The sequence below is a fragment of the Pararge aegeria genome, chromosome 13, assembly GCF_905163445.1.
Source record: "Pararge aegeria chromosome 13, ilParAegt1.1, whole genome shotgun sequence".
Lineage (NCBI taxonomy): Eukaryota > Metazoa > Arthropoda > Insecta > Lepidoptera > Nymphalidae > Pararge > Pararge aegeria.
Window position 1 is genome coordinate 9,068,376 of NC_053192.1, and position 27,180 is coordinate 9,095,555.

The 27,180-nt window shown below is 35.4% G+C and overlaps 1 protein-coding gene across 5 annotated transcripts in view; it reads left to right on the top strand.

Annotated features, from left to right (window-relative positions):
• LOC120628546 (rho guanine nucleotide exchange factor 10) overlaps window positions 1-27,180 on the top strand; it is a 69,826-nt gene that overhangs the window by 35,677 nt on the left and 6,969 nt on the right. For 3 of the 5 annotated variants that reach the window (XM_039896953.1, XM_039896952.1, XM_039896954.1), the window contains 7 exons: window positions 165-372; window positions 6,522-6,698; window positions 23,517-23,676; window positions 24,553-24,782; window positions 25,425-25,547; window positions 26,283-26,432; window positions 26,699-26,897. In XM_039896953.1, the coding sequence (XP_039752887.1) occupies window positions 165-372; window positions 6,522-6,698; window positions 23,517-23,676; window positions 24,553-24,782; window positions 25,425-25,547; window positions 26,283-26,432; window positions 26,699-26,897 (1,247 nt within the window). Of the gene's footprint in view, window positions 1-164; window positions 373-3,337; window positions 3,473-3,504; window positions 3,665-6,521; window positions 6,699-23,516; window positions 23,677-24,552; window positions 24,783-25,424; window positions 25,548-26,282; window positions 26,433-26,698; window positions 26,898-27,180 lie in introns of those variants that run through there. The other 2 variants (XM_039896957.1, XM_039896955.1) reach the window with 2 other exon arrangements.

Sequence of the window (27,180 nt, forward strand, 5' to 3'; positions counted from 1 at the left end):
ATCGCTCGGCGGCAAGTCTTTGTCGGACAAGAGAAAATTCTGAAATTATAATATCCCAAATTGCCCCAGCCCTACTTACCAATCAACAGCTCTCACCAGTGCAACTAGGTGATCGTCAAAATTAGGTCATGTTACGATCTTAATGGAATTCTTTGTCACCTCAGGAGCACCGGTCAACTCCGGAACACGCTGAGCCGGGCCCGCGAGCTGTGCGAGCGATGGCGCAGCGGCACCAACACGCCTTCACCCCCCGCGCCTCCCGACGACGAGGGCGGGGGGAGGCTCGCGCGCTGGTTCAGCGTGCGCCGCGGCTCCACGCACCAGTACGACATGCACGCCAGTGAGAATGACAAGATGCCTAAACTGCCTGAGGTTGGTAACTCACATATGGACTTTGTCCACTTTTTAAAGTTTTTGAAGTAAAACTTACGTACCCTCGCTTGACTTGGGAAGTAAGCTGGTAAATGCATGACGAGAGCGCGAGCGTTACGAAAAGTTTGATCGGGCGAGGCGAACGGTAGTCGAGAGTAAGATATAAATATGTGAAAATAGAAAGAGAGAGATTTGTGTTTCGTATATTACTGTATGTTTTTATTTATGTATTTTTGTATAAATGGATATGTATAAACATATCTATATTATTCATATATACTACAAACATGTTGACGGAGCTTAAGAAGTTTTACTTCAGTCGTGTGGTCTAAAGCACACTCGTTTTTTATTTATTTTTTAATTAGGTGTCCAAAAGCTATCATTTTTAATACTTTATAACAGTCCACTGCGGGACAAAAAGTCTCTCTAAGCAGGAGTGTTTACCCATAATCACCATGCTTTGTAGACGGGTTGGGGGTTCGAGTAGATTATAGACACTTATAGGTTGCCACAAGTTGCTTAAAGAAATGAAAAGAATAATACTATTGAAAAAACCTATTACAACGAAAGGATGATTGAAAAACCTGAAAATACTCGCCATTAGCCGATGATTCCCTAGTATCCTCCGACGTGTAATACATGTACTTTGAAATACAACAATAGAACCCGCATCGCTGTTCTGCCCACCGAAGTTATCTGTTAGACTGATTGCGACTGCAAGTTCCACCTTTTTGGAAGCATAACAGTTTAGATCTACTTTCAAAGGTTAATTTAAATTAGAAACTTTAAACGGAAGATGATGACAAATGTATAAAAGAGCAAGTATTGAAATTAAGCTATTAATAAGTTTGTGCTCTGCCTTTACAACTATAATCTAAAATAAAATATATAAGAAGTTGCAGAATGGAGAATTTTATTTTATTAATTTAAATTTAATTTTATTAATTTGCAGAAAGAGACAACTAACTAAAACTACGGAAGAATTTTAAAACAAAGATAACTATAATTTTGAATTACGGGACAACTGCCAAGCAGTTGCTTCATGTTATTTTATTGTTAGTTATAGAAGATTTATTTTAAATCTTAAGTTACAGAATTTACTCGATATTTTAATAGAACCCGTAAAGCACCAGCTATATTGCATTGAACATTTCGTATGCAAATCCGGTTTGGGCCCGGTATTCCGACATCGGCACAAGATCGCTACAGGATACTAAACAAGCTGTATATGCAAGCTGCATTCTTCGAATAGATTAACTTGGCGATCTCTCATAAACGCCCATTTCACAATAAATTTCTGGTAACTTATTTAACGTCGCTAGATTTAAACTCGGATCGATTTGGTATTCATCTCTGTCACGTGTATATTTTCGGAACGTTGACACAGGAAGTCCCAGTGAGTTCTCTTGAATCGTGCTTAGAATTACCTTAGATCGTTGTAACATAATAGCTGTCGTATTATGTAAAAAGTAACATACAGCCGGCTTGTTAAGAGATGAAACTAAAATCTAGTGAAAACAATTACAAAACGTTACTTGCATAACCATTAACATAGCGTATTCAATAGTGAACCGTAATATCTGTGAAGTTATAGAAATAGACGGGTTTCGGGCAGCGCACTCCATTCGACGTGTACTTAGTGGCCACTTTATCTACAGTAAAACTCTAAGCATTTTGTGACAGACCTAGTCCGGGGAAGTACCTTCGCTTTGCTTATTTCTGCCGCCAAACAACATTGCAGATTATGTCTGAAGGCCGTGGTCCCCTATGTAATAACAGGCACATGAGGCTTATAGCCTGTAACCTCAGGCGGCAATTTCTAGACGTTCCCTGCATGCTCGAGACGCTTTGATAGCCCAGTGGGTAGGACTTCGACTTCACATGCGGGGGCAGAGTTCCCAGTAGGCACCTCTAACTTTTGGAACGAAGTTCCTTACGGCAGGCTTGGAGGGATAGGGATTTTACTGCGCGACCGAACTGAAAAAAAATGTGATAGTAAAACCGTAAGAAAAAATCGTAAGTGCGTGGGAAAGTGCGTGAAATAAAACCGTTAAATTAGACGTGAGGAACTTCGTTCCTACCTGGTGTCCCACGACACCACATCATTTTTTTTCTAAGCTATGTGCGTTTTGAGCAACTAAAATATCACTTGCTTCAACATCGTGAGGGAACATGCATGCCTGAGAGTTCTGAGAGAGTTCTGCATTCTCAAAGGTAGTTGGAGTCCACCAATCTGGACTGGACCAGCGTGGTGGACTACGGCCTTAACCCCTTGTCATTATGGGAGGAGTCCCGTGCCCTGGAGTGGCCGCTAATGGTTTGAAATGATGATGATGAAGAATCAGGTTATCTATAATAATAATATAGCTGGAGAATTGTCAATTATAATGGTATAAAATGTGTTTTGGGATTTATATAAAATTCCACCCCAAAGAGTATTCAATAGGGGATGAAAGTTTATTTGTGCATACCCACTATGCACGCCACTGATAGCCGTTCACTTACCTTACTTTAATAACCAAAATAGAGCGCTGAAAACGCACCTTCACAAAACACATCCAAATGTGTAATATTAAACTTACTTCCATTTCATCGTCATTAATTTATAGCCATCATCAATAAGCCTTATAAATGGCTCGCTCTAGTTAAACCAATTTGAGATCTGACTCTGGAAGTTATAGTGTACCTTATAAAATACAGTTTATAAACACTAACTTTTAACTGACACTCAATAAACTGCATAGTTGAATATTGGTCATTGACATCCGCGTTGACAATAATTTCTGGAATTAACAGACGTCATTCATTGGCCCGCACGCCATCTTTAATTCCATCGGCTACTAAGGGAACCGTACAATTAAATATACAATACATGATTCACATTTATATAGTACATGATTCATGGTCAGACGCTCGAGTGTCTCGCTGCGAAACAACAAACCGCAGTTATGATGTGGAATCCATCCTCATCAACGCGTACATACTGTTGTTGCTCTGTTAACGTTAATAAATGAAGTTAGTTTAAACATGTGATATAATGACGTACGATTACGATCTTCGCGGCACTGTGGGCTTCCGCAGTGGACTGATGTTCACGATTGTAATTTTTTTGCCTCAGTATATTTTTAGTGTGACGGCATGACTAACGTGTTATTCGTAAATGTCAAAAGTAAATCGCAATTTTTCTTGCCGATAATCCGAGGATTGTTTTCGGCTACCAGCAATGTTTTGTGTGAAGTTATTAAGTGATAAGGCTCTGTATTCTATGTCAACTAATGTGTTCGATGTATGCGTAAGTCACGTGATGGTTATACGGGCGCGGTTTGGTTTGGCTTTTGACGTTTACGTGCATCACCGTATTTCACAAGTAAACACTCCAGATGAACCGGTTTCGACTATGTCGTGCATGTAAATAGTGGCGTGACAGAACAGCAATTTGATGATATTATACGCATAATATTACTATATGATGCACGTACGCTTGCACGATTCAACGCGCGCTAGCGAAATTTCATCACAACACGCTCGTTCTGAAATCGCATCATCTGGATTCTGTTAAATGAAGTTTCATTTATGTGTAGCTATACAAGCTACGTACGAGTATAACACATAATTTATCGATAAAGTGTTTATTTTGACCGATATCATGATTGTTCGGGGAAGAATGAAGATGTATTACGTGCATCCGATGTGTGTTCAAGGTTGAAGATATTCTTACATGTATTTAATTTAGATTGAATTTTAGTTTAAATGTATAGAACGTGTTTTCAGTTATCGCACTGTTTTAATATTATAAGGCCGTGGTCAGACTTTTATTTAATTTGTATTTGATGTTGCTAACTCAGTTGCACATACACACACTAAACTAAATTTAATCGTTAACTTAGTATTTTTTTCTTCAACCTTGCCAACCGTTTTAAATGGTGTATGGGGGGGAAAAGAATTAGGTTTTTAGCACTATTTACCCAGATTAGATAATGATTACAATAATGAAGTGAAGATTAATAACTTTCTTATATACATATATATATATATATATATATATATATATAAGAAAGTTGTGTTATAAATGGTGTAACTAACACCATTTATAACTCAAGAACGGCTGTAAGAATTGACGGTTTAGAAATCAATTTAGAACTATTAATGCCTTATCATAACTGGGATCGTCGCATATATTCATTGCATGATAAAAGAAGTGAGGGTGATAAAAAACTACGTTCGTTAATACGAAAACGACGTCAGTCATGTTATGAAAGACGTCAATCTCTATTTAGTCTGGACACGGCCTAACTGTATAAATTGGTCGTACAGTTATTTATGGATTACTTTTTCAGTATTATCCCTAATTTCCATGAGGATAATTAATTAACTACATACTTGTAGGCGCCAAACCTATACAAGTTAGGTACTAAAATAATTTGACGAAGCTCTATTTAAAGGAAAAGTTACTTGTAATTTAAGCGAACTGTTATCTATGTAATATATAAAACAAAGTCGTGTTAGTTACACCATTTATAACTTGAGAACAGATGGACCGATTTTCATTATTTTTGATTATTTGGATTTCTGTTAGTACGGAATAGGATAATGAGAATAGAATAATAATATTTATTGTTAAAAAAATTTAAAATCAAACGAATAATCTAGCCGTTAGTAACAAAACACAACTGACAGCGCACGTCAGTTCCATAAACGTAAAACGGGTGATGTGGCCTAAAGAGAGCTACATTAATCCGGAGTAAGATGAGCAGTACGTATTGTACTTTAAAAAGGCATTGTGATGTACAAAATATTAAGGCGAATTGAAATTCGCGGGGTCAGTTCGTTATTTGTAAAGTACTTTTCGTTTTCATTTTTTTTTTTGAATTCTCGCGTGAACCGATAGGTTGGAAACTGTAAATTCGTGATTGATTACAAAAGATTCACACATCCAAACATCTTCATACACTTTCACAAGAAATTTTTAACATTAGTTTAGCACTTGTGGGATCTGTGGTCTTTTAACCCTTCTTTATCTTATTCTTCCTGTTGTACTTCATTGCCTGTTGCATGGTCTCTCAGGCAATGAATATCATGGTTACGGACACAATAATCTCCACTGCTAATAATTACCCACTTACTGGTTATTTGCTAAGCAACAAAATCTAAGAGACGATAACAAAATCTCTGAGATTAATATATCTATCCGAGGTGCCAATGCCCATGTCCAGAAAGCAAGCTGCCGGAATAGCTAAAATCAAATCAAAAATTCAAATAAAAATGAAAATTATAGATGTTACTTGAAAAATTCGATACGTTTTTTTTTTTAAACTTTGAAGCCCTTTGTAACACTGTTTGACACATAGTTTAGCCCTAAGCCATACATACGATTTTTCCAATACCAATTTTCGAGGATATAACATGAAGAATATCTTGAAAACTTAAGAACTTACAAACTTTCTCTCCCATTGTACTACTCAATAATATACTCGCATAGACTCAAAATTCCTACGTTCAGCCGTTTGGGCTGTAGGTCGTCTGTCAGTCAGTCAGGACAACGCCTTTTTAACTTATAGATTAAGCGATTTATGAATCAATTAAAGTATTGTTTATTATTCTTAAGAATAACAAACTTTGCATTAATCTAAATGTTCAATTAATTAATAGTTACTATGGACCGACTTTATTGAAATTCTTCATTTAGTGCGAATTGTAAAAAATGTGAAAAAAAATTATTTAATATAACGTATATTCTTTATTTTTGTCCTAATATTTGGTAAAGAGTTTAAATTACTATTGTCCTTATCGCAGTAGCTTATCCAATAGAACAGCAGCATTTAATGTAGAAAATGATTTTAATGTAGAAATCTTAAAAATTCCCTTATTATAAAGTCAATTATATACACAAAGGAAATATCGAACACACATGTCTTCGATATAAGATACTAAGAGCCGCAAGCTTTAGTAGTTTGGACTTTAACTTTAAAACTAAAGTAAATAAGTATTTTTTATATACTAACGGTAGTGTTTCTATACTCGGTATAGACGCTGAAATTGCAATACTTTTACCGAGCGTGCAATACTTTTCCAATGACAAAACAGTATCCTTGGTGTGTTCAACAGGCATAATTTCCTTCCAATGTTGGTTATTTTGTTTTCCTTTACAGCTGGAGGAGGATATGTTCTCATGCGGCGGCGAGGTGCGCGGGGGTAGGGTCCCGCCGCCATCGCTCGGCCCTCCACCTGACTCCCTCACGCCGGTACAACTAAGACGACGGCATGTCGTCGCTGACATTATACACAGCGAAAACTCCTATGTTGCAACGTTGCAGAGGCTTATTAATGTAAGTTATCCTTCATACAATGGTATAAAAACACCTTTCGCATCTTTGTCAACAGAGTGCCCTAACCTTTGACAGTTGGACCTTTGCTGTGATTTCATTTGTAAGTCAAACTTAAAATTAATTCTTCAGTAGATACACTATTTAGCGATTGAAACACCGAACCTAATAGACTGGCACTCACGAGATAGAAAACTAATGTTAAAATTAAAATTGTTTATGTCGGAAAAGAACAACTGCTGAACTTCTTGCTGGCTTTTCGGTTTAATCTATCTTTCGACCGCGGCGGTAGAGTCACTACAAACAGACGGACTTTGCACGCCTAAACTAGTTTTTAAGTTTCACTGTTATTTTTATTGTATTTTGTTTTAGTGCGTGCAATAAATAATTGAAATAAACAAACAGACTTGACGTTTTAAATTGCATATAGAGCCTACTTGGAAGAATTGAATTTTGAAATCACGAGTTTGCAATTTGAAGTTACATAACGGGTAACAGCCGTGTTTACTGATAATACCAAGCAATTCTCACAGCCGTCCTAATATTTTAATCTCCGAACAACAATCACACTGATTAGTATTTGTAACCAGTTTTACTCCTTTCTACTGGACGACACGACCTGTCAACTTGTCATGTGTTCCTTTGACAATAGAGACAGGTAAACACGAATCGCAGCGTAATACGCTGCAACTTAATGCAACCAATTCTCTATCTTTATTCCTTGTAATTTTGTAATTTGAGTGTTAAATGTCATAGTTTGCCGTTCAATCGATATGGAGTTATAACTGTCGAATAGACGGCTGAGTGCCAAGTGTGAGATTTTCTACCTACGTTTACTTATTCGATCGCGTGTAAGTGAACTGCGATTTATACGATATCAAAGGGCGCCATCTAGTGACAGTACGGTTTCCCAGCATTGTAAATAGATGGCGCGTATTGTTACTGCGATATTGTTTTAGAGCTTAATTTAAATTATATCAGAATGTTTTTTCTTAATGAAATACAGGAGATTCTATCATTTGAAAATAATAATCCTTATAATTATGAACGTCAGAATATGTCATATAAAACTCTCAATTTAAGTGGTTAGAGACCAGGTAGTGTTTTCGAAACGTGCACTTACAGTGCAGTGCTTACGATGTAAGCAACTTTTCAGTAACCATCTCTATGCATACCAGATTAATTGTTTTCCATCTAAGACTTTCGTCAGGGATTTAAAACAGGGAAGGCAAGAGTATTTTTTTATAGAAATAATTTGCCTTTAAACAGAGCAGCAATTCACAGGGCATGCAAGGAGCACGTCCTGAAACATGCCGCCCTGTGTCCACCAATTTGAGGCGTAGGTGTGCCTTATGTGACTGTAATTACACCGGCAACCCTCAGAACGGAATACAGCAATGCAATAATGCTGCTTAGCGGCAGAAATAAACATGGCTTCCCCAGATGAGCTACGTAACATAAAGATCTACTACTACTAAAAATGTTTAAGCTTATTTCTATAACGCGGCGCGGTCCGAATAAACATACGAGTGCCTTAATAGGTAGATCAACGGTATATTATAATACATTGCAACCGTGAGAAAACCAACAAGTTACCATAACGAGAAGCACTTAAGACGGATTCCTTTATGTTGAAGTAATTCGTGACATTCCAGTTTAGTTATAAGAATAACCTATCCGTTGTTGCAAAATAAGGTTTTTCTTCATAGAACAACTTTGACCTTAATGCAATGCATTTGCATTTTTTACTTAGTGTACGGAAAATTACATAGCCTGTTTCATCAGTAAGGATTTTTTGCCTCTACTTCTTCGTTATACAACTAGAAAATTTATGATTCATGACAAGCTGATTTTAACATTGAAGGTATCTAAACATAATTTTAACGGCCGACTGGCGCAGTGGGCAGCGACCCTGCTTTCTGAGCCCAAGGCCGTGGGTTCGATTCCCACAACTGGAAAATGTTTGTGTGATGAACAAGAATGTTTTTCAGTGTCTGGGTGTTTATCTTTATATTATAAGTATTTATGTATATTATTCATAAAAATATTCATCAGTCATCTTAGTACCCATAACACAAGCTACGCTTACTTTGGGGCTAGATGGCGATGTGTGTATTGTCGTAGTATATTTATTATTATTTTATTTATTATAATTAAAATCAATGGGTCCTATACATTGTATGGAGAGTTGTGACACCTAAAGTGTCCATACGACGATCGGGCCTCTAAGCAATGAGAATTTAATATCTATCTTGCTTTCTGGACACGGCCATTGGCACAGTGGCCCAGTGGGGAAACTTACTAATTTTACGTGGAAAATCATAAATATTACGCTAATACGAAAGTAATATACTAAAATGTTGTCTGTTTGTCTGCGCTTTCATGCTCGTGATCAAACAACAATGGCTTGACTGTGACCAAATAGAATAATGCATTGAGTTTAAGCTCGGTCTAATATTTATGCCCATTTGCACTAACGACGGACCAGAAAATGCTTTAATAAGTAACGCCTAACGAAAAAGATTCCTAGGCAGGCATTAATCGTTCACCAATAGTTATCACCTAAGAGTTGGTGAAACGTTTTCTTCCTTAGACATCACCTAAATCATCAGGCATTCTATTCAGGCGATGGCTAGGTTTAGTGTAAAAGTGCATTAGTGTTTCTTTCACAAAAATCAGTTAAAAAAATTCGTTTAAAATATACATATAAAATATTTCGTGTATGGCATCTAGTAAAAAAAAGCTTTTGTATCGCTTTTTTGATAAGTAAAAGACTGATAACGCGTGCCTTGTTACGGGTTCTTAGGATATCTAAACAATAAACTCAATTATGTAGCCAAGTACCACATAAATAGATGAAAACAACAGAACTATTGACTACAGTTAATTAATTATTACTTAACAATCTGACAAAAACTTACTGTTGCTATAATCGGCAATACCAGCTATTGAAATGTTTATCAAAGTACGTAAACACTGGCTATTAACATAACAGGAATTACGTCACAGTAAAGTACTAGCCGGTCAGCCTTCTGCAAGCCTACCTGCGAGCATTATTAATAATTCAATGTATTTGCTTCAGTAGGTAATATCGATATTTGCTTGGATCCTAATATTTTGCTTGGAGCCTACTTGACGGCCGACTGGCGCAGAGGGCAGCGACCCTGCTTTCTGAGTCCATGGCCGTGGGTTCGATTCCCACAACTGGAACATGTTTGTGTGATGAACATGAATGTTTTTCAGTGTCTGGGTGTTTATCTGTATATTACAAGTATTTATGTGTATTATTCATAAAAAATATCAGTCATCTTAGTACCCATAACACAAGCTACGCTTACTTTGGGACTAGATGGCGATGTGTGTATTGTCGTAGTATATTTATATTTATATTTATTATATTATTTTAATCTCCGAACAACAATCACACTGATTAGTATTTGTAACCCGTTTTACTCCTTTCTACTGGACGACACGACCTGTCAACTTGTCATGTGGTCCTTTGACAATAGAGACAGGTAAACACGAACCGCACCGTAATACGCTGCAACTTAATGCAACCAATTTGCTATCTCTATTCCGTGCAATTTTGTAATTTGGGTGTTAAATGTAGTAGTTTGAATTGAAATTTGATTACAACCTTCCATAAACCTCATCAGTGTTAAGTGCTTTGATCAAATACAAATTCAAAAATGTTTTATTCATGTAGACCATGTTACACTAATGTTAGTGATGGTGATAACTGCATTTGTTAACTTAAAACTAAAGCTAGTAGGGTTCCAAACGCGCCCTGGTCTAAGAAGAGCCCACAACAAACTTAGCCAGGTTATTTTTTTGTTGTTATCACCATCTCACAGTATAGTTAATGTTGAGCTTTAAGTAAGAGCAATTCATACCCAAGCTTTTTTATCATACATGTAATCCTTAATATTATAATAAGATTTTTCTATAACCTTACGTCTTATATCAAAATTTGAAATTCTGATTATCAATATTTAATATTGATAATCAGAATTTCAAAAAAAAAAAAAAATAACAATTAACATAGTTCTAACATTTTAGTATTAAATTTTGATGTAAAATTTTACTTCAAATTAGAAATATATGCAAAAAAAATATATAAAACGATAATTATATAGAATTATTGTAGTTAGTAAGTGGTTAAGTGAATAATTTTGTTTATTAATTTTCATGCCCTAATTTTTTTTTAACCAAAGGTGTGGTTAAAATAAATTGTTTACATACATTAGGAAGTAGTTTTAAAATATTCCCTTTTAGTAAAAGATAATAATTTTAGATCTAAAAATTAGTTTATTTCCTATTGTGAATTCTCTATTTTCTAACAAAGTCTCGGGTTTAATATACAATGTTACATTCAATAATGCAATACGATTACAAACAAATGAAAATTCATAAGATGCCTTGTAACACCTATCAATCAGTATTTTGAATTACCATAACTGGAATTAAATAAGCCGAAGTAAATGCATTCTTTCGTGTCACTCACTGAAACGATTCAATAACAAATTGGTGTTTATGCAAATACTATAATATTCATTTTACCGATTATTCAAAAAAAAATTCAAAATTCAAAATTTATTTATTTCAAGTAGGCCTAATATAAGCACTTTTGAAACGTCAAGTCTGTCTGTTTGTAGTGATTCTACCACCGGTTCGGAAGGCAGATTCTACCGAGAAGAAGCCGGCAAGAAACTCAGCAGTTGCTCTTTTCCAACATCAACAATATACATTTTGCATTTTAACATTCATTTTTCTATCTTGTGTGAGCTGAAAGCGGAGCCGGAAGCTTCCAAACAACCTTGTCATTAAAAAATTCATCAATAGTATAGTAACCTCGCTGTAATAAGTGTGTTTTTACAAATTCTTTAAACTTGTGCATTGGCAGGTCCAAAATCACCTTAGGTATCATATTATAAAAGCGTATACTCAATCCCACAAATGATCCCTGTACCTTACGCAGACGATATGCAGATGACACTAATTTATGACCATTTCTTGTAAGTCGACTGTTTATGTCCACTTTTTGTTTATAAATACTAATATGTTGTCTTACAAATACTATATTGTTATAAATATATTGTGAAGCTACAGTAAGTATGCCTATTTCTTTAAACTTCTCACGGAGGGATTCGCGTGATTTAAGTTTATATATTGACCGTACAGCTCTTTTCTGCAATATAAATATAGTTTCGATATCAGCTGCTTTACCCCATAACAAGATTCCATAGGACATAACACTATGAAAGTACGCAAAATAAACTAGCCTAGCTATTTCAACGTCAGTAATCTGTCTAATTTTTCTGACTGCGTAGGCAGCCGAGCTTAGTTTACCCGCTAGTGAATCTATATGGGCACCCCACTGTAGCTTATTATCCAAGGTCACGCCCAGAAAAACTGTGGAAGTCTCTATTCTTAGTGATTCACCATTTATCATTATATTTTTATCAATTTTCTTTACATTTGGTAAGATAAATTCGACACACTTTGTTTTTTTTGCATTTAAAAGTAAGTTGTTAACTGTAAACCAGTGCGACACATGCGACATAACACGGTTTACTTCGTCAGAGTTATCTTTACTCCTATCAGTCTTAAAAATTAGAGATGTATCATCTGCAAACAATACAATGTCGCATGTTCCACTGACATGGTACGGTAGATCATTTATATACACTAAAAATAGAAAAGGACCCAAAATCGAGCCTTGTGGGACACCCATTGAGGTATTTGAACCCTGAGACTTTGCATCATTTATGCAAACTCTTTGGGTTCTATTGCAGAGATAAGAGGCAACCAAATTTAGTGCAACGTTTTGGATACCATAGTGGCTTAGCTTAAGAAGCAAGGTTTTATGATCAACACAATCGAAAGCTTTAGATAGATCACAAAAAACACCCATGGCGCGATTAACAGTTATTGATGTGGAACATCTATAGGCGGAGGGTAAACCTGATTTTTGGCGTGGCGACAAAGGCCGTGGCGACGCATCGCCACGCTATATGATTTAATTTTTGTATTTCGATAAATCCAAATGAATATTAATTTTTTAATAAACCAGTCATTATTAAACGACTTACAAAAAGGAGTGGTAATCCATTTGGTTGTATTTTTTTAAATTTGTGAATCAAATTTGTAATGTTTTATCTTTTCATTATGCAATATCTGCAATATCTGCAATAACTTACAAAAAACAATTTCGATGTTTAACATCTGAACGTGACGGCTTACATGTTTTTTTATATTTGATAGCGATTGTCTTTGTCCGCATTTATTACGGTTTGTTTTCCTGGGATAAAAAGTACTATATGTGACCCTCCTTCCATTCAACTAACTCTATGCCAAAAATTAAGAAGATTGGTGAAGGAATTACAAACAAACAAACTATATACCTTCGTATTTTTAATATTAAGAATTTAAGAGGCCTTCCTTTCAGGGAAAATCAGTTTGATCGCTTTACACTACCTTTCGAAGTAACGTCCGCAATGTAATAACATTTGATTTAACGGAAAAGAAAAACATCGTGAACAAACCTGCATGCCTAAGAGTTCTCTATAATGTCCCCCATATTGTTGAGGCGAATTATTTGATTTTGTGATTTTATCATTAATTGTGTACAGAATGATTATCGATGGATGTCCACTTATTTAACATAGAGAGATTGTTGGGATGATAAGCTCCTACAACTCGCTTAGATCGCATTTCCCCCAGATAGACAACACTTAATAGGTAGACTGGCAACACGCACTGTTCATAACACTAGTAAATTGCATTTACGACTTTCCACTCGTGACTTAAAATTTCTGTTTCCGTGCGGGATTGGAAATATTTTCGCCAAATAAATATATTCCATAGGTTACAAGAAAGAATATTGGAAGGCAAGAAAAAGGCTTTTACAGTTTAAAGTTTATATTATAACTCACTTTATTTATATAGTAGGCATGATGCATCGTACCTACTTATTAGGGTCAACGATCTTCCCTTTTCCTTAAAATACTGTGAATCAGAATTACAAATTATTAGTTATACAACGTCGATTGTTTATTAAGAGTTAAAGGGTCATTATTCCTAGAAGCGTTGATGTATACCATAATATGCACAATTGTGGGAAAATGAGAAAGGTATCCAACATCCGGCCATATTCACATTATTAAATTATGGTTTTGTTATGTTCTAAAAAGGAACATTATAGAAAAATGGTGTCGCTCATCTAAAAAAAACATTTTGTTATTTCTTACCTTTTGTGTGAAATCAAGAATATCTAAAGAAACTACCAGTTATTATGATCATCATCACCAGTTGAGGCAAGAGACATTTAAATTGCTTAAAACACACTTAACTAAGAAAAGTTAGAAGTGCGTGCTGGGATTCGAACTCAGCGCCCCGAAAGTGAAGTCGAAGTCCTAACCGGTTGGTAATTATGATGGATCACCAATAATATTAATTAATGATTTCGAATAACTCTTGAACACCGATAGTCTATTTTTGTGGAAGGCGATAATAACTACGTATACGTATGAAGGTTCATCGCTTTAACGTTTATGCTAGCCTGGTATTTGTGTTCCAAATAAAAACTTTTATCATAAGATATTATTTAACAATGCGTTTGCCCCGTTCACTTAAAACGATTAAATACAGAATTAAGCACAACAAATAACAGTAAACTGCAGTTATCTTTAATAACATATCGTGAAATATGTGGGTGTTAAATAATAATGACCGTTGACCACTATTTCGTGGTAAATACCAGTAGACCGTAATCACAGCATAAGCGTGACCAAATATAGCCATGCCGTTTTGCTGTTAGAAAATCAAGAACATATTCAATCTTTGAATATTAATAGAGAAATGGATAATTTAAGTTATAAAGATAACTATCAGATTCGTTAATCCGATAATATACGTTTTGTTTCAAACCAAGATATAGGGTTACGTACATTTTACTTCGGAATTAAAATTAGGTACCTACTTACAAAAATATGAATAATTTTGCCCTTTCGGCTTCTTAACGTAAGGCTTGCTTATTTTAGACAATACTCTAGTCGGATGATAGCCTAGCCTCTCTACTGGCGCAGTGGTTAGCGCTGTGGTCTTATAAATTGGATGTCTCAGAATCGATTTTATAACCAAGGGATTATGATATGCCGCAGCCTATTAAAGTGCCACTGCTGGCCGCAAGCCCACGACGCTACTCCAATTTGGGTTTTTGGGCTTTAACTATTATTATCATAAGTTAATCATAATAACCGGGACCGATGGCTTTAAGGTGCTCTCCGAGGCACGGGGTTTGATACCGCCAATTTCCTAACTCCTCCTTTCCTAACTTGTAACGAAAATTCTTTAAAAGAAAAGACACAATCCCCAACAATTATTGGCCCGTAGTTAAGTATGCTAACCACTAGACCAACGAGTCAGTAATGGTAAATTCATTTTTGTACAGTTGTGATAATTTATATAATATGTACCTACTAGTTGTTTGCTTTAACTTTGCAGCCGCACTTTGTACACATGTAAGCTTTTATTTAGTTGCAAACGCTTTTGAAATCATTAATTAATTTCTTTAGGAAACTGAAAATCAAATATATTTCTACTTCTTACCACAATAAAACTAAATTACAGACCCTGAAAACGTTTTTAAACATAAAAGAAAAAATACGGCATAAATAAAGCTTCACCACGACGTAATTTTTTCAATATAACAATGAAGCACATACATAGCATAAGACCACCAGGCAAATTAGAAAATATTATTATAAAATTTGATTTAAAAGTTAGTCTTGTTTCAGGTATTAATCGTTTTTGTTCAAAATATAGTTGTTTCATTGAAATCGTTAGATTCGATCATGGAATTTTGTATCGTAATTAAAAGCTATTCGGTTAGTTTAAATTGGTTTTAACTGCGATGTATTTTCACTAAATTCAAATTTCAATAAACTCCAGTGCTATAAATGATAGGTGAGTAATTAAATGAAAATAAAAAAAGTGCCCACAAAAACAGCTCCATCGGTTTTTTTAATGTATATTTTCTAGACCTTGAAGTTTCTCTGTAATTGCATGATTTATACAGATAAAAATAAAACGAAAACCAGTTCGTGTATCTAACTGTTAACCATAAAGTAGGCGTGTTTGCACTTTGCCAATAGTCGGTACCCTTAGTATCCTACCTGTTAAATTTGCACGCTGGCATTCGTAACTTCGTTAAGGAGTATCGAAACATTATAGCACCTTAGGACTATCTTGGTTTTAATCCGAAATGTCGTACATTTACTCAACTTTTATCTAACTTTCCTCACTCGAACCTATTTTCAAAAGTCTTCATCATATCAACACATTACCGAACCACTGCAGGGCACGGGTCTCCTCCAACAATGAGAAGGGGTTAAGGCGGTAGCAAGAACCGTAGACGTAGAACCGTTGAAGCAAGAGATATTTTAATTTCTTAAAACGCACATAACTTAGAAAAGTTAGAGGTGCGTGCTTCGCCCCCCAAAAAGTGAGGTCGAAGTTCCACCCACTGGGCTATCATCGCTTCAAACTTCTTACCGCTATTTATTTCTCGTATAGAGCGCTTTACTCAATTACCTTTCTATCGCTCATACGCAACAGTCGGAGTAAGGAAAGAAAAGAGTAAGACAGCATCGGAGTCATTGTAATTTTGAAAGAAAGTTAGATATAAAAGCCTCTTGGCACACGTAGGTGTTCAAGGGATGCTTCGTAGATCATTGTCCTACATTCTACACTTAAGATTTTCATTTCAAAGGCCGCTGTTCCGCTAGGGCCGTTAGCTGTAAAAGTGTATACTTAGGCTTTAAATTAATATAAATTAGATTTTTTTTATTGTGGCATTACAATATTTAATACTCAAAAGCGAGTAGAATAATAATGTCATTGTAAAAAGCTTCCTCTAAGGTTACCTATACTAGTAGAGTACTGAACGATTTGTAGAGTCTTTTGCCAGAATCGAAACACTGTAAATTTGACTATGTCTTTTTTGTTTTAAAGGTTACACTTCTACTGTTACCTATTTTTCGCCTTTTTCATTAGTACAGCAGCGCTATTGCCTTATGGAAATCATGATAGCCATGTCGATAGGACATCGGGCTTTCTGTCGGTCGAACCGAGTTCAATCCCCGGGACGCTCCAGTAACTTTTCAATGTCGGTAATGTTCGTTTTAAACAATTAAATAAGTATCACTTGCTTAGACAGAAAAAAATTTGCAACTCATGTGACAATAGGTCCATAAAATTTAATAATGTTTCGATACTCAGATGTAACGAAATCGAACGTGAGAATTTAATACTAGGGGTTCAGCTTGGTAATATCGTTTGACATTGATTGCGTAAAGCAAACATTTGATATGGCCTTGTATTTGCTGGATATTTGGCCGTGCCTACCAAGATGTAATTATTTTTTCTATCAAGTCTCGATCGATAAATAATTCAATGGTTTACGATTACTTTTAATTAATACCTGGCACAATGTTTCGAAACCTTAATGTTATTTATAGCTTGCAGTAACCCGCAACTTCTTTCGTGCCGTATTAATTTTTCCCGTTCTCGTTCGCTCTGAAAAGTATCATTTGCATTTTAACCTAACCTAACTGAAACACAGTGGTACAAATGAGAGTTGATTCCATTTTTTTAGGCAGACCAAGCAGCTTTCTTAAATAAAGGCATCTACTCTTTGCTAAGTCCTCTACCTGCCTCTAAAACTCAATTCAAAATTAGTCTGACCGTTTCCAAAAATAAAACCGGACGAATAGAGTTATATAGGTACACTGCAATATTATTTATTTGTGTTAAGATGATAGACAGACTAAAACACTACATGTTTTTTGTACTTTAATGTTATTAACTTATATATCAAATAGCACGGCACGTCCTCATTGTTCTGTGGTTATTCTATTTTACCGGGTGACTTCCCAGACTGAATACCTTTGTATTATACCTATACAGGCAACTCTGTGAACTGACTGTTCTATGTTCACCCGATTACTAATGGGTATTATATTAAATAGTTCCATGTATGTATATATAGAATTCCTCTGCGATAATTATGCTAAATGTGGTATCGCTTGATTCATCTGTCATTCATTGGATACATGACGGCATGATAAATCCATCAAATAATATGAGAAAAGAAAAATATTAAAATGAATACATCAAGTTTGTTATCAAATAAAAGGAAGGTAGAAATAGAGGTACGAAAGATTTAAGAAAAAGTAAGATAGTGTAGGATTAGAAACCTACGTTTCTTTCGTGTAAGCTTATTTGAGTAAAATTAATATAGTCGGATTTATAATTTTTTTAACTTCTATCTTTTATGGTAATTATAATCACTTTCCAACGGCTTCAGTTTATCAAACAATAATTTTGACATTTCAAAATAAATCCTTAAGCACTTACAATGCAGGTGAAAGTTTTTACACGGCACTTGTACATCAAAACACTAAGAAAACATGTTGACATTTCAAATTCTAGCCATATAAAGGCATTCGTGATGAGAGAGGAGGCATTGAAATTGAAAGCAATTATAATAGATATTCACAAACGCCAGTTACGTAATCCATCTAGTGCAATCATTGATGCAAGTATCTCTCTTTCTATTACTTACTCGTAAACTTGACAGGAGGCATAGATTAAACCATCACTTGACAATTATTGCAAAACTGACCACTCAGATAGTGTTAAGCTAAGATTTTACATGTATACAAATCTTAAACAGGTATACAACTGTTTCATATAAAACTAGTCTTTATATTCGCGAACACAAGTTACGTAATCCACCACCAAAACATTCCTATTACTCATAAACTATAGGTTTCTATGAATAAACCGTGTCTTGACAATTTGAAAAGTGACCACTAAGGAACTGTTAAGCTACGAATTTTGCTAGTATACAAATCTTATACAAGTATACTGTATAGGGAACCACTGTTACAAATAGAACTACTTTTAATATTTGCAAGTACATATTAAAAGTAGTAGTATAGTAGTAGTACATATTTACTTAATGCATCTAATGCATTTGATGTTAACATCTCTCTTTCTGTTACTTACTCGGTAAATTAACAGAGGTCTTTAATTTAACCGTCACTTGACAATTGCAAAACCGACCACTGAGTATGCTACCTTTTTCCTATTATACAAATTTATAGAAGCATATAGCTGTTCCAAATGACGTGACATTAGTAAACCGAGTTACATAATTCGATTAGGTATATATCTCTCCCTCTCTCTATCTGTCCCTGTTACTTACTCGTTAACTTATTCTGGGGCTTTGATTAAACCGTCATCTGACATTGGCAACTGGCTACTTGAGCACTAATAGTGGTAAACCACTATGTACAACTGTTTGAGATAGAACAAGTTATGATATTAACAAACGCTAAAATAAGTATTCAATCTTTTGTAATAAATGCAAATATCTCTAAAAGTACTCATATTTATTAAGTGTTTTAGATCGATTAAGTCAAATTTTAATAACGTATGATAAACGACTAAGACACCGGGAGGTATCTTTGCATCGTTCGAGTCCATGTAGGACTGAGGTGCATCAATAATGCAGTCGTATATATATCAAAATACCCACCAACTCAATGTCATGAATATCAAAAGTTTAATTATTTACCCGCTTTACTGTGACACGTAATATCTTTGGCTTTAGCTTTAAGTTTAACGTATACCAACTACTGTCCTATTTTAATGTTTTTGCTCTTGCACCGGCATTAATAAGACTTTTCTTGATTTCTTACAGAGATCTTATGGAATTAAAAAGTCGAAACATAAAGACCGATATACTGCCTGCATTATTAAGAAACTGCGTCGCCGTTACTTACGTATATATATGTATAAATTACAAAAATATGTAATTTTCTTGTTGACAATGACCTGCACCATAGAACCTTTAGATTCTGAACACCGAAGAGATGTCAGCTCTCTTTGTGTCCTCTATCGTCTTTATAATGAGGAGTGTTCTGATAAGTTGTTTACATTGATCCCTCCATGCATCCCTTTTCTCTGACCGAAAATTAGTCTTAGAAATAAATTTCAACATCACCTTTCTTCCTGGTCTCCTTCTACCATCCGTAATACCAGATCGTTTCGGCCTTGCTCTTGCAAAAGTACTGTGTTCTCTAAAAACAAATTCGTGGTTTTTCAATAAGTACACAACAGAATTAGGAACATTCAGAAACTAATGTTAAAGCGTCAAAATCCACTCCACTTTAGTAGTGTTTCTCGAACAGGCGTTTAGTTACTTCAATCCATTTAGCAGGTGACAGCAATTATTTAACCTATAATGTTCTAAACGCTTACCATAAAACAGGGAAAATTGGAAAGTTTTTTAGCTAGCAACATTCCGCGGGTCTGTAATGATTTGGACTGATTATTTTTGGACCCAATGCTCTTATTTAGCAGGTGGCAGCAATTATTTAACCTATAATGTTCTAAACGCTTACCATAAAATAGGTAGCTGAGTTTTTTAGCTAGCAACGTTCCGCGGGTCTGAAATGATTTAGACTAAGTGTTTTGGACACAATGCACTGCATGCCAGTATTTCTGAATAAGGGTTCTGTATGTTCTTAATTCTGTGAGTAAACAAATTTCTCTATAGATAATCAGCTCATATCAGACTGCTTGCTCGTTTGCCTTTAACAAATTTAAACATTAAAAATACAATTAATGTTTCAGAAACAATAATGAATGTATATGATATCCCTAAATATCTACAGTCCAAGTCAAATATTTATTTATTGAAATAGGCACATAGATGACACTTTTGATACGTACATTACATAAAGAATATGTACTTTGTTAGTTTTTAACTACCTTAATTTTGCATCCGAAAACTTGTATTCTTAGAATATATAAACAAATGAGTACATAGCCTTAATCCAGTATTATTAATTACATTATCGCGATCGTCAAAGAGTACCGCGGGGTATATTGCAAATAAATCTGTTGCGTAATTAATAACAGACGATTACTAACAGGGTGAAAGGTGTTCGGATAAGTCGATAAAGTTTACTGCTTTCTTATAACTCAATTGATATCAAAATATTTTTTGGAACTCGAATGCTAATGATTCTAGATTTAACTGATGTATTGGCAAATCATTACCGTATCTTAGTCGTATGGTCATCGTATCATATATTATTTTTTATCAAAAAGTAAAGAAGCTAGAGACTGAGATTACCCTTTCTCCTCTTTATAAGGAGTGGGTAAGAATATTCAAAATGACAAACTTTAAACGTTTGACTTTTTTACGAACTTAAAGCATTGAACTATTGCGGCTTTGTTATAGTTTATTCGTTGTATATCCTACCGGATTTAGTTAGTGAATCTTTTGCTTTCTATTTATTAATAAATCTGTGCTTAAAAACATCATATATAGCCAGTGCGAGTGACACGCCATGGTGGTACCTTATCATTCACTGTAGTGGAAAAAAAGGAGGTAAGGCGTCAAAGTATCCCCATTAAATCTGAACCGATTACTAGAAATGGATGTAAATAAAAATAAATTTTCAAAAATACCTACAACAATTTTCAATCTTTCGAAAATATCCGAATTAATTGCTAAGTATTTCATATCTCGAAATGTTAAAAATCTTTTTAGAACATTATGCGAAATAACAGGAGGCGACACAAAATAAATATATAAAATATAAATGCATGCCCCACTTGTATTGTTCGCTTACTATTTAAATGTTATGAATTTGCATATTAGGAAGTGGGACAGTTTTAATAGGCTCTGTTTTCATGTCTGACCGAGGTCAACAATTTGTGTTAGGGTTAGCAGGAGATTACAAACTGATGGTATTGCATTCATTATTTCATTGCAAAGTTTAGCAACAGCTAACTTGTGTAACTGTATTTTACCACGTAATATGGGCGTAAATGCTGATGTTAGGTTAGGTTACCCTCAAGTTGTAGATAAATTTTGATGCCTCCAAAAAGCTTCCAGCTTTTTTTTTGTATTTAAAGTTCACTGTCTTATAAAATTGACTATTTTGTAAATGCCGCCTTTTTCTTTTTTTAGGTCTGGAATCTAATGAAGTAAGACAGTTTTTAAACAGACACGTTCACTGTCCAGTTAGAATCTATTGTGTGACAACCCTAGATAATTTAAATGGCATCGCATGCTTTTGTCCTTAACTGGACGTGTTAGCGTTCTATTGTTTTTATAACTAGGCAAACATTTGACCTAATTGCCGAATTACGGTCGTTTTCTTTTTATGGGACTTCCCATTTTCTATTTTTTTGCTTCACTCGTTCTATTTTAATAGATCGTATCAATATCTACGCAGTAAGTACTAGTGGTCCGTGCTGCGTACATCTATCTTAGATCCATACATATCAAATTGGTGTTTTGTAAAGGAGAAACAAAAGTCGTTCTTTTTTAATTTTATATGTTTATTTAATCAAAGTACCATTACTATCTATGCACTTTTTCCAATTCATAGGTAGTCATCGATCCCTCAATCAATCAAATCGAAAAACCATCAACCACTCAAATCGTTGAAAATTGTATGTACTGCCCCATCGGAGTTGAATTTTTTCCCTTTAAATAAGTTATCCAAATTTCGAAAAAAATTGTAATTTCCTAACCAAAGAGAAGATATTTGAAATTAAAGTTTAGTGTCAGTGCGTCAAAACGCCTATTTCATATGTAATGACCTAATAGGTATAACGTTCGCGAACTTTTTTGAAGATCTAAAGACCAGTATTTTTGGGTTATTTAGTCAGCGTACGGGGTATTTTTTATGCTGAAATGTTATTATTAGTTATATGAAATATAGCCTATGTTACTTGGGATGAAACAACTTTCTAACGGTGAATGAATAATTAAATTGGTTCAGCACTTCCAAATTGTATCCCATTGTAAAACACCCACTACCACACAGATTCTCCTGCTTTTCGCGGAGTATAGCAAATTAAGCTTAATTTTGATAAAACACCCACTATTTTAATACTAAAATAGAAATGTGTAGTGGTACTGTATGCCCCAGTAAAGTTTTTGAATGTTATACATTTTGAGAATTACAAAGTCTATTTGCCGTCACTTTGGACACAACATAACGCTAACGTGCAAAGTTAAAACCTTGTGAATAATAATAGTTAATTATACAAAAAAATTATAATCCGGAACGACTTTAAAACATTAAAGTTTTTAAACGTGATTAGCTTAAGCTTCTTTATAAATGTTGGGTTCAAAGTCTTTATGTATACACATTACGTATGATTTTATAAATAACGAGACTTATGTTGCTCTGCAGTTTAAGAGATGCTAATGTTTTCACAGTCAATAAACACGTCAAATATTCAAAGAGATGACGCACAGATGACAGATGAGTTTAAAAGATATTTTATTTCCGTATTCATGAGATCATTATGCTCTAACTTTAAATACGAAATGCTTTTAAAAGTTCAATTACACCTTGAAAATCAGTCCCAAAGGAGTATTATTTAAGCACACGCTCACATGTTTGAGAAAAAAATCTTATAGACATGAATTCCTTCCCAGTTTGAAATAATCTGCAAGTATGATCTCTCATACGGAGCTATTTATTGGTTATGTTTGCCGTTGATCTTTAAATGCCTTAACAAACTAACGGACTATGAACGATGACTATGCACAACCTACGAAAGGCTGGTTAATTTTTAAGGATCATTAATTTAGGTTATAATTTTAGTTTAAGAGTTACGAGGTTTATCATAGAATTAAAGAAAAATCGGACTGATGAAGTCATTAACCTAAAGTAAAGTATTAGCCGATGGACAATAAACAAAGAGTGTTTCTTCCTACAGGATTACAAGAAGCCTCTCGAAGAAAGTAGTCCAGCAATACTAAACGCGAGCAAGATTCAAACACTATTTCACCGCCTGCCCGACATCTTGCAATGCCACCTGCACTTCCGCACCGCGCTCGCAGACTGCGCACGCACGTGGGACCGCGACGAAAAAATTGGTGATTCTCATTTATAATGACGCAAAAACGACGGGGCGTTATAAGTACGACGCGTCTTTGTTTGTGTGTGTGTGTGTGTCTGTGAAGAGCAGCAGCTCTCTTAGTCTATCAAACTGACGCAGGTTAATGCATTTGTCAGCGCTCCACTCAAAAATAATGCATACAATCTTTAGGATTTACTAAAAACCCACTTGGATTGTGTGGCATCACACCCAATGTTAGGTTTCCAAACATTCCAAAATCTTGTCCAGTATACCGCGTGGCTGGCTCCGTAGCCGCAGTCCAAACTCATTGTGTATGGAAAATCCATGCTGCGCAGCTCGTATGCATATAAACCAGAATTATTTTAAGCTCAATCGGCCAGTCAAAATAATGCACTTAATTCAGCAGGGAAGAGCAGGGATCGCGAGACTGGTAAGAATTTCAATGTTGTCTGTATAAATAGAGCGCTCCTAAGTGGAGTTCTCGTGAATGCCACCACCTTTATTCTTGGTTCCTCAAAGAAGGATCATATCTCTCTAGAGTCGGAAGTTTTACTGTTGCACTTGCAATAAAAAAATCACAAGATTGGAGATAACTAGGATGCGGCATTTCGCTTTAGTTTCGTCTATCGAGCGAAGCTTCAGGAACATGCCCGTACAGGTTACTCGACACCCATCCATCCAGCCCGCGTCAAGTTCGGGTTTTCTCAGTTAGAACAGAGCGTTCATGTGTAAAGTGAGAAAAAATTGCGGAGCTTCCTGTGATATACAACTTTTAGGCAAAAAGACACCCAACACTCACACGCGGATAAAGTCCTGAGCTGTTTTAATAATGTATGAATTCAAGCATCTAAGCTCTAAACCACATTTATTTAATAAAGCCCTCTAATTCCAGGCGAGGTCTTCCTAAGCGCATTCTCGAAAGCAGTGGTGCTGGATGTTTACTCTGACTTCATCAACAACTTCTCCGTCGCTATGGAGTTGGCCAAGATGGAGTCGAAACGGAAATCGGCGCTGGCGGATTTTTTCAAAGTGAAGCAAATCAGTGCTCACGACAGGCTTTCCTTCTTTGGTCTCATGGTGAAACCTGTGCAGAGGTTTCCTCAATTTATTATGTTTTTACAGGTGAGCTATTTTATTTTATCCTTTTTGTTCCTAAGCTGAAGTTGAATGAAAACGATCTGAAAAGATTTTACTTCGTATGATCCATTTCATTTCATTGTTGGAATCACAAACGGCATCTTTGTTTTCACTATTGTTAAGATGCCGCCGGCTATAAACACGTTGGCCATGCACATAATTAACAGCTCAACTTAGGCTGCCGGCTTTTTATGTAAACCTTCTTTGGAAAAAAGTTTATTACATATGACGCTCTTTTCGAACCCCCAATATGTTTTCCTCTACCAAAAGTGGCTAAATGCAGCTTAAAAATTAACTAACGTAAGTTTAATAGTTACGCCAATCCCACAAACTAAACATTTTTAACGCCTTCACAAAATTACAGCAATACAGTAGCTCAAAGTATATAAATATATTTTTTTGTTTTACATCTTATGTTAAAGTCGATTGTTTCCCTTTGTTACGTCCACCAACTCTGAAAATGACTCCAAAATACTTTTCAGGTACTGATAAGTAATCACTTTTATAGGACAAGCAAAAAGTATGTTTCATACATTGCATCGACATTTAAATGTCTGTTTTAAGCTACGAATTGTTATTAATATTAGACTGGTCAATAAACTTTAACAAATATACCTTTTTTGCCAGGATCTCTTGAAACATACGCCACCTGGTCACTCGGATCGCGTTGCTTTACAACGAGCATTGACCAGACTGGAAGCATTAGCTGACGCCCTAAATGAGAGAAAACGTGATGCCGAAAGAACTCAGGTATGTCTCTTATCAACAAATTATGAACATAAAAACATTACAGTTTTACTATAAATTCGTCTCGAAATCAACGCTAACAAACGTTGGATAGCAGGCGTTACCTTGCAGAATTCTATGATATATTATGAAAATAAAAGCAGGAGAATCTGTATGTGTATGTAATTTATAATTTTTTCCATCCTTATACTCCACACCAAACAGATTTTCGGCAATGTAGCGTACAGAACATACTTGGACGAAGATCAGAGTACCAATATATTTTTATTCGTACCAATAGCATATTAATCGACATACATAACAATTAAACATATAAAAGGGCCCTTCCCTTTCTTCTTTGCTTGTGAAACCGTCAAGATAGTTTAACTTATTCTATTTATATCAATCCATATGGCAGTATGTTACAAGTCAGTTTTATAAAGCACAGACCTATGGATCGGTTTCGTTCCTGTACACTAAATCGTCTATAGCATATACCCTTATTACTTAGGGTCCCATTATAACATGAAAACCCAATTATTAAATCGAAACTCACGTAAAATTATAATATTTGAGATTTTATGCAAAGTTGTGCCACTAGGATAGCGACCCTTATCTATATAATGATGTGTACAAGCAATTTTTGTTATTCAGTAATATTTTTCAGTAGTTATATATCTTTAGACGAACTCGTAAAGGCGGTCGATAAGTTATTTTCATTACGTCCGTTGTATATTTCAGTGTGTATATTTGTTTTAGGCTTTCCGAGCTGCTCTTAGGCGACTAACGCGTGGCGGGGTGGCGGGCGCGGGCGGTGGTGGTGGCGCTGCGAGATTCGGCGCCGCAAGACTTTTGGCCTCGCGGGCTGACAAACGGCATTTGTTGCGACAAGATAATCTCGTACAACTGGTAGGTTCCTCAATGCTCTGTTCTTGTTTTTCCCCAAATATGAATTCTCTGCGGACTTGTGAAGCCCTCAAAAAAACAGCCTCAAAGACCTATGTAAAATCAGCAAAATTACACAATAGCACACAGCATTGTCTGCGTGGGGAGTTTTTACGTATCTCCGCGAATGGTTTTTATCTAAGCATAATAACAATATCCAGGACATAAGATGCTGATCAGGCTATGCATACATTATTAGTTGATATCTCACTAGTGTTTTATCTTTGCAGGAATTCAACCAATCGGGAACGTTGACGAAATGCAAACCTCGTCGATTGCTGCTACTCAATGATCTCGTAGTATGCGTGTCTGTGGGTGCAGGAGGTGACGACACTGAGCGTTTGGGGCTCAAGTGGGCGTATCCCGTGCAGGATGTTGAAGTTCTGGACACTGGAACTTCGCCTACCCTTAGCCGAGTGCTTGCCCAAGGTAACTAACAGCAAAAACTTTAGCAACCGTTACTAACTATGAACCGTAGGCTAGAAAATAACAAAAGAAAACCTGTGTTGCACAGAGAGCATTTTGCGAAATCTCACAACATATATTGTTAAAAAGCAATTGATAACGATAAGTAATTGGTAAAGGGGTTTTAAAATTTTTGAAAAAAAAAATATTTTACTAATTCGGGGGTAAATTCGGGTTTAAATTGCCCCAGGATTGCATCCGTGACCTCCAAACAGAAAAAAAACAAAGTGGGCCTAACTAACAGTTT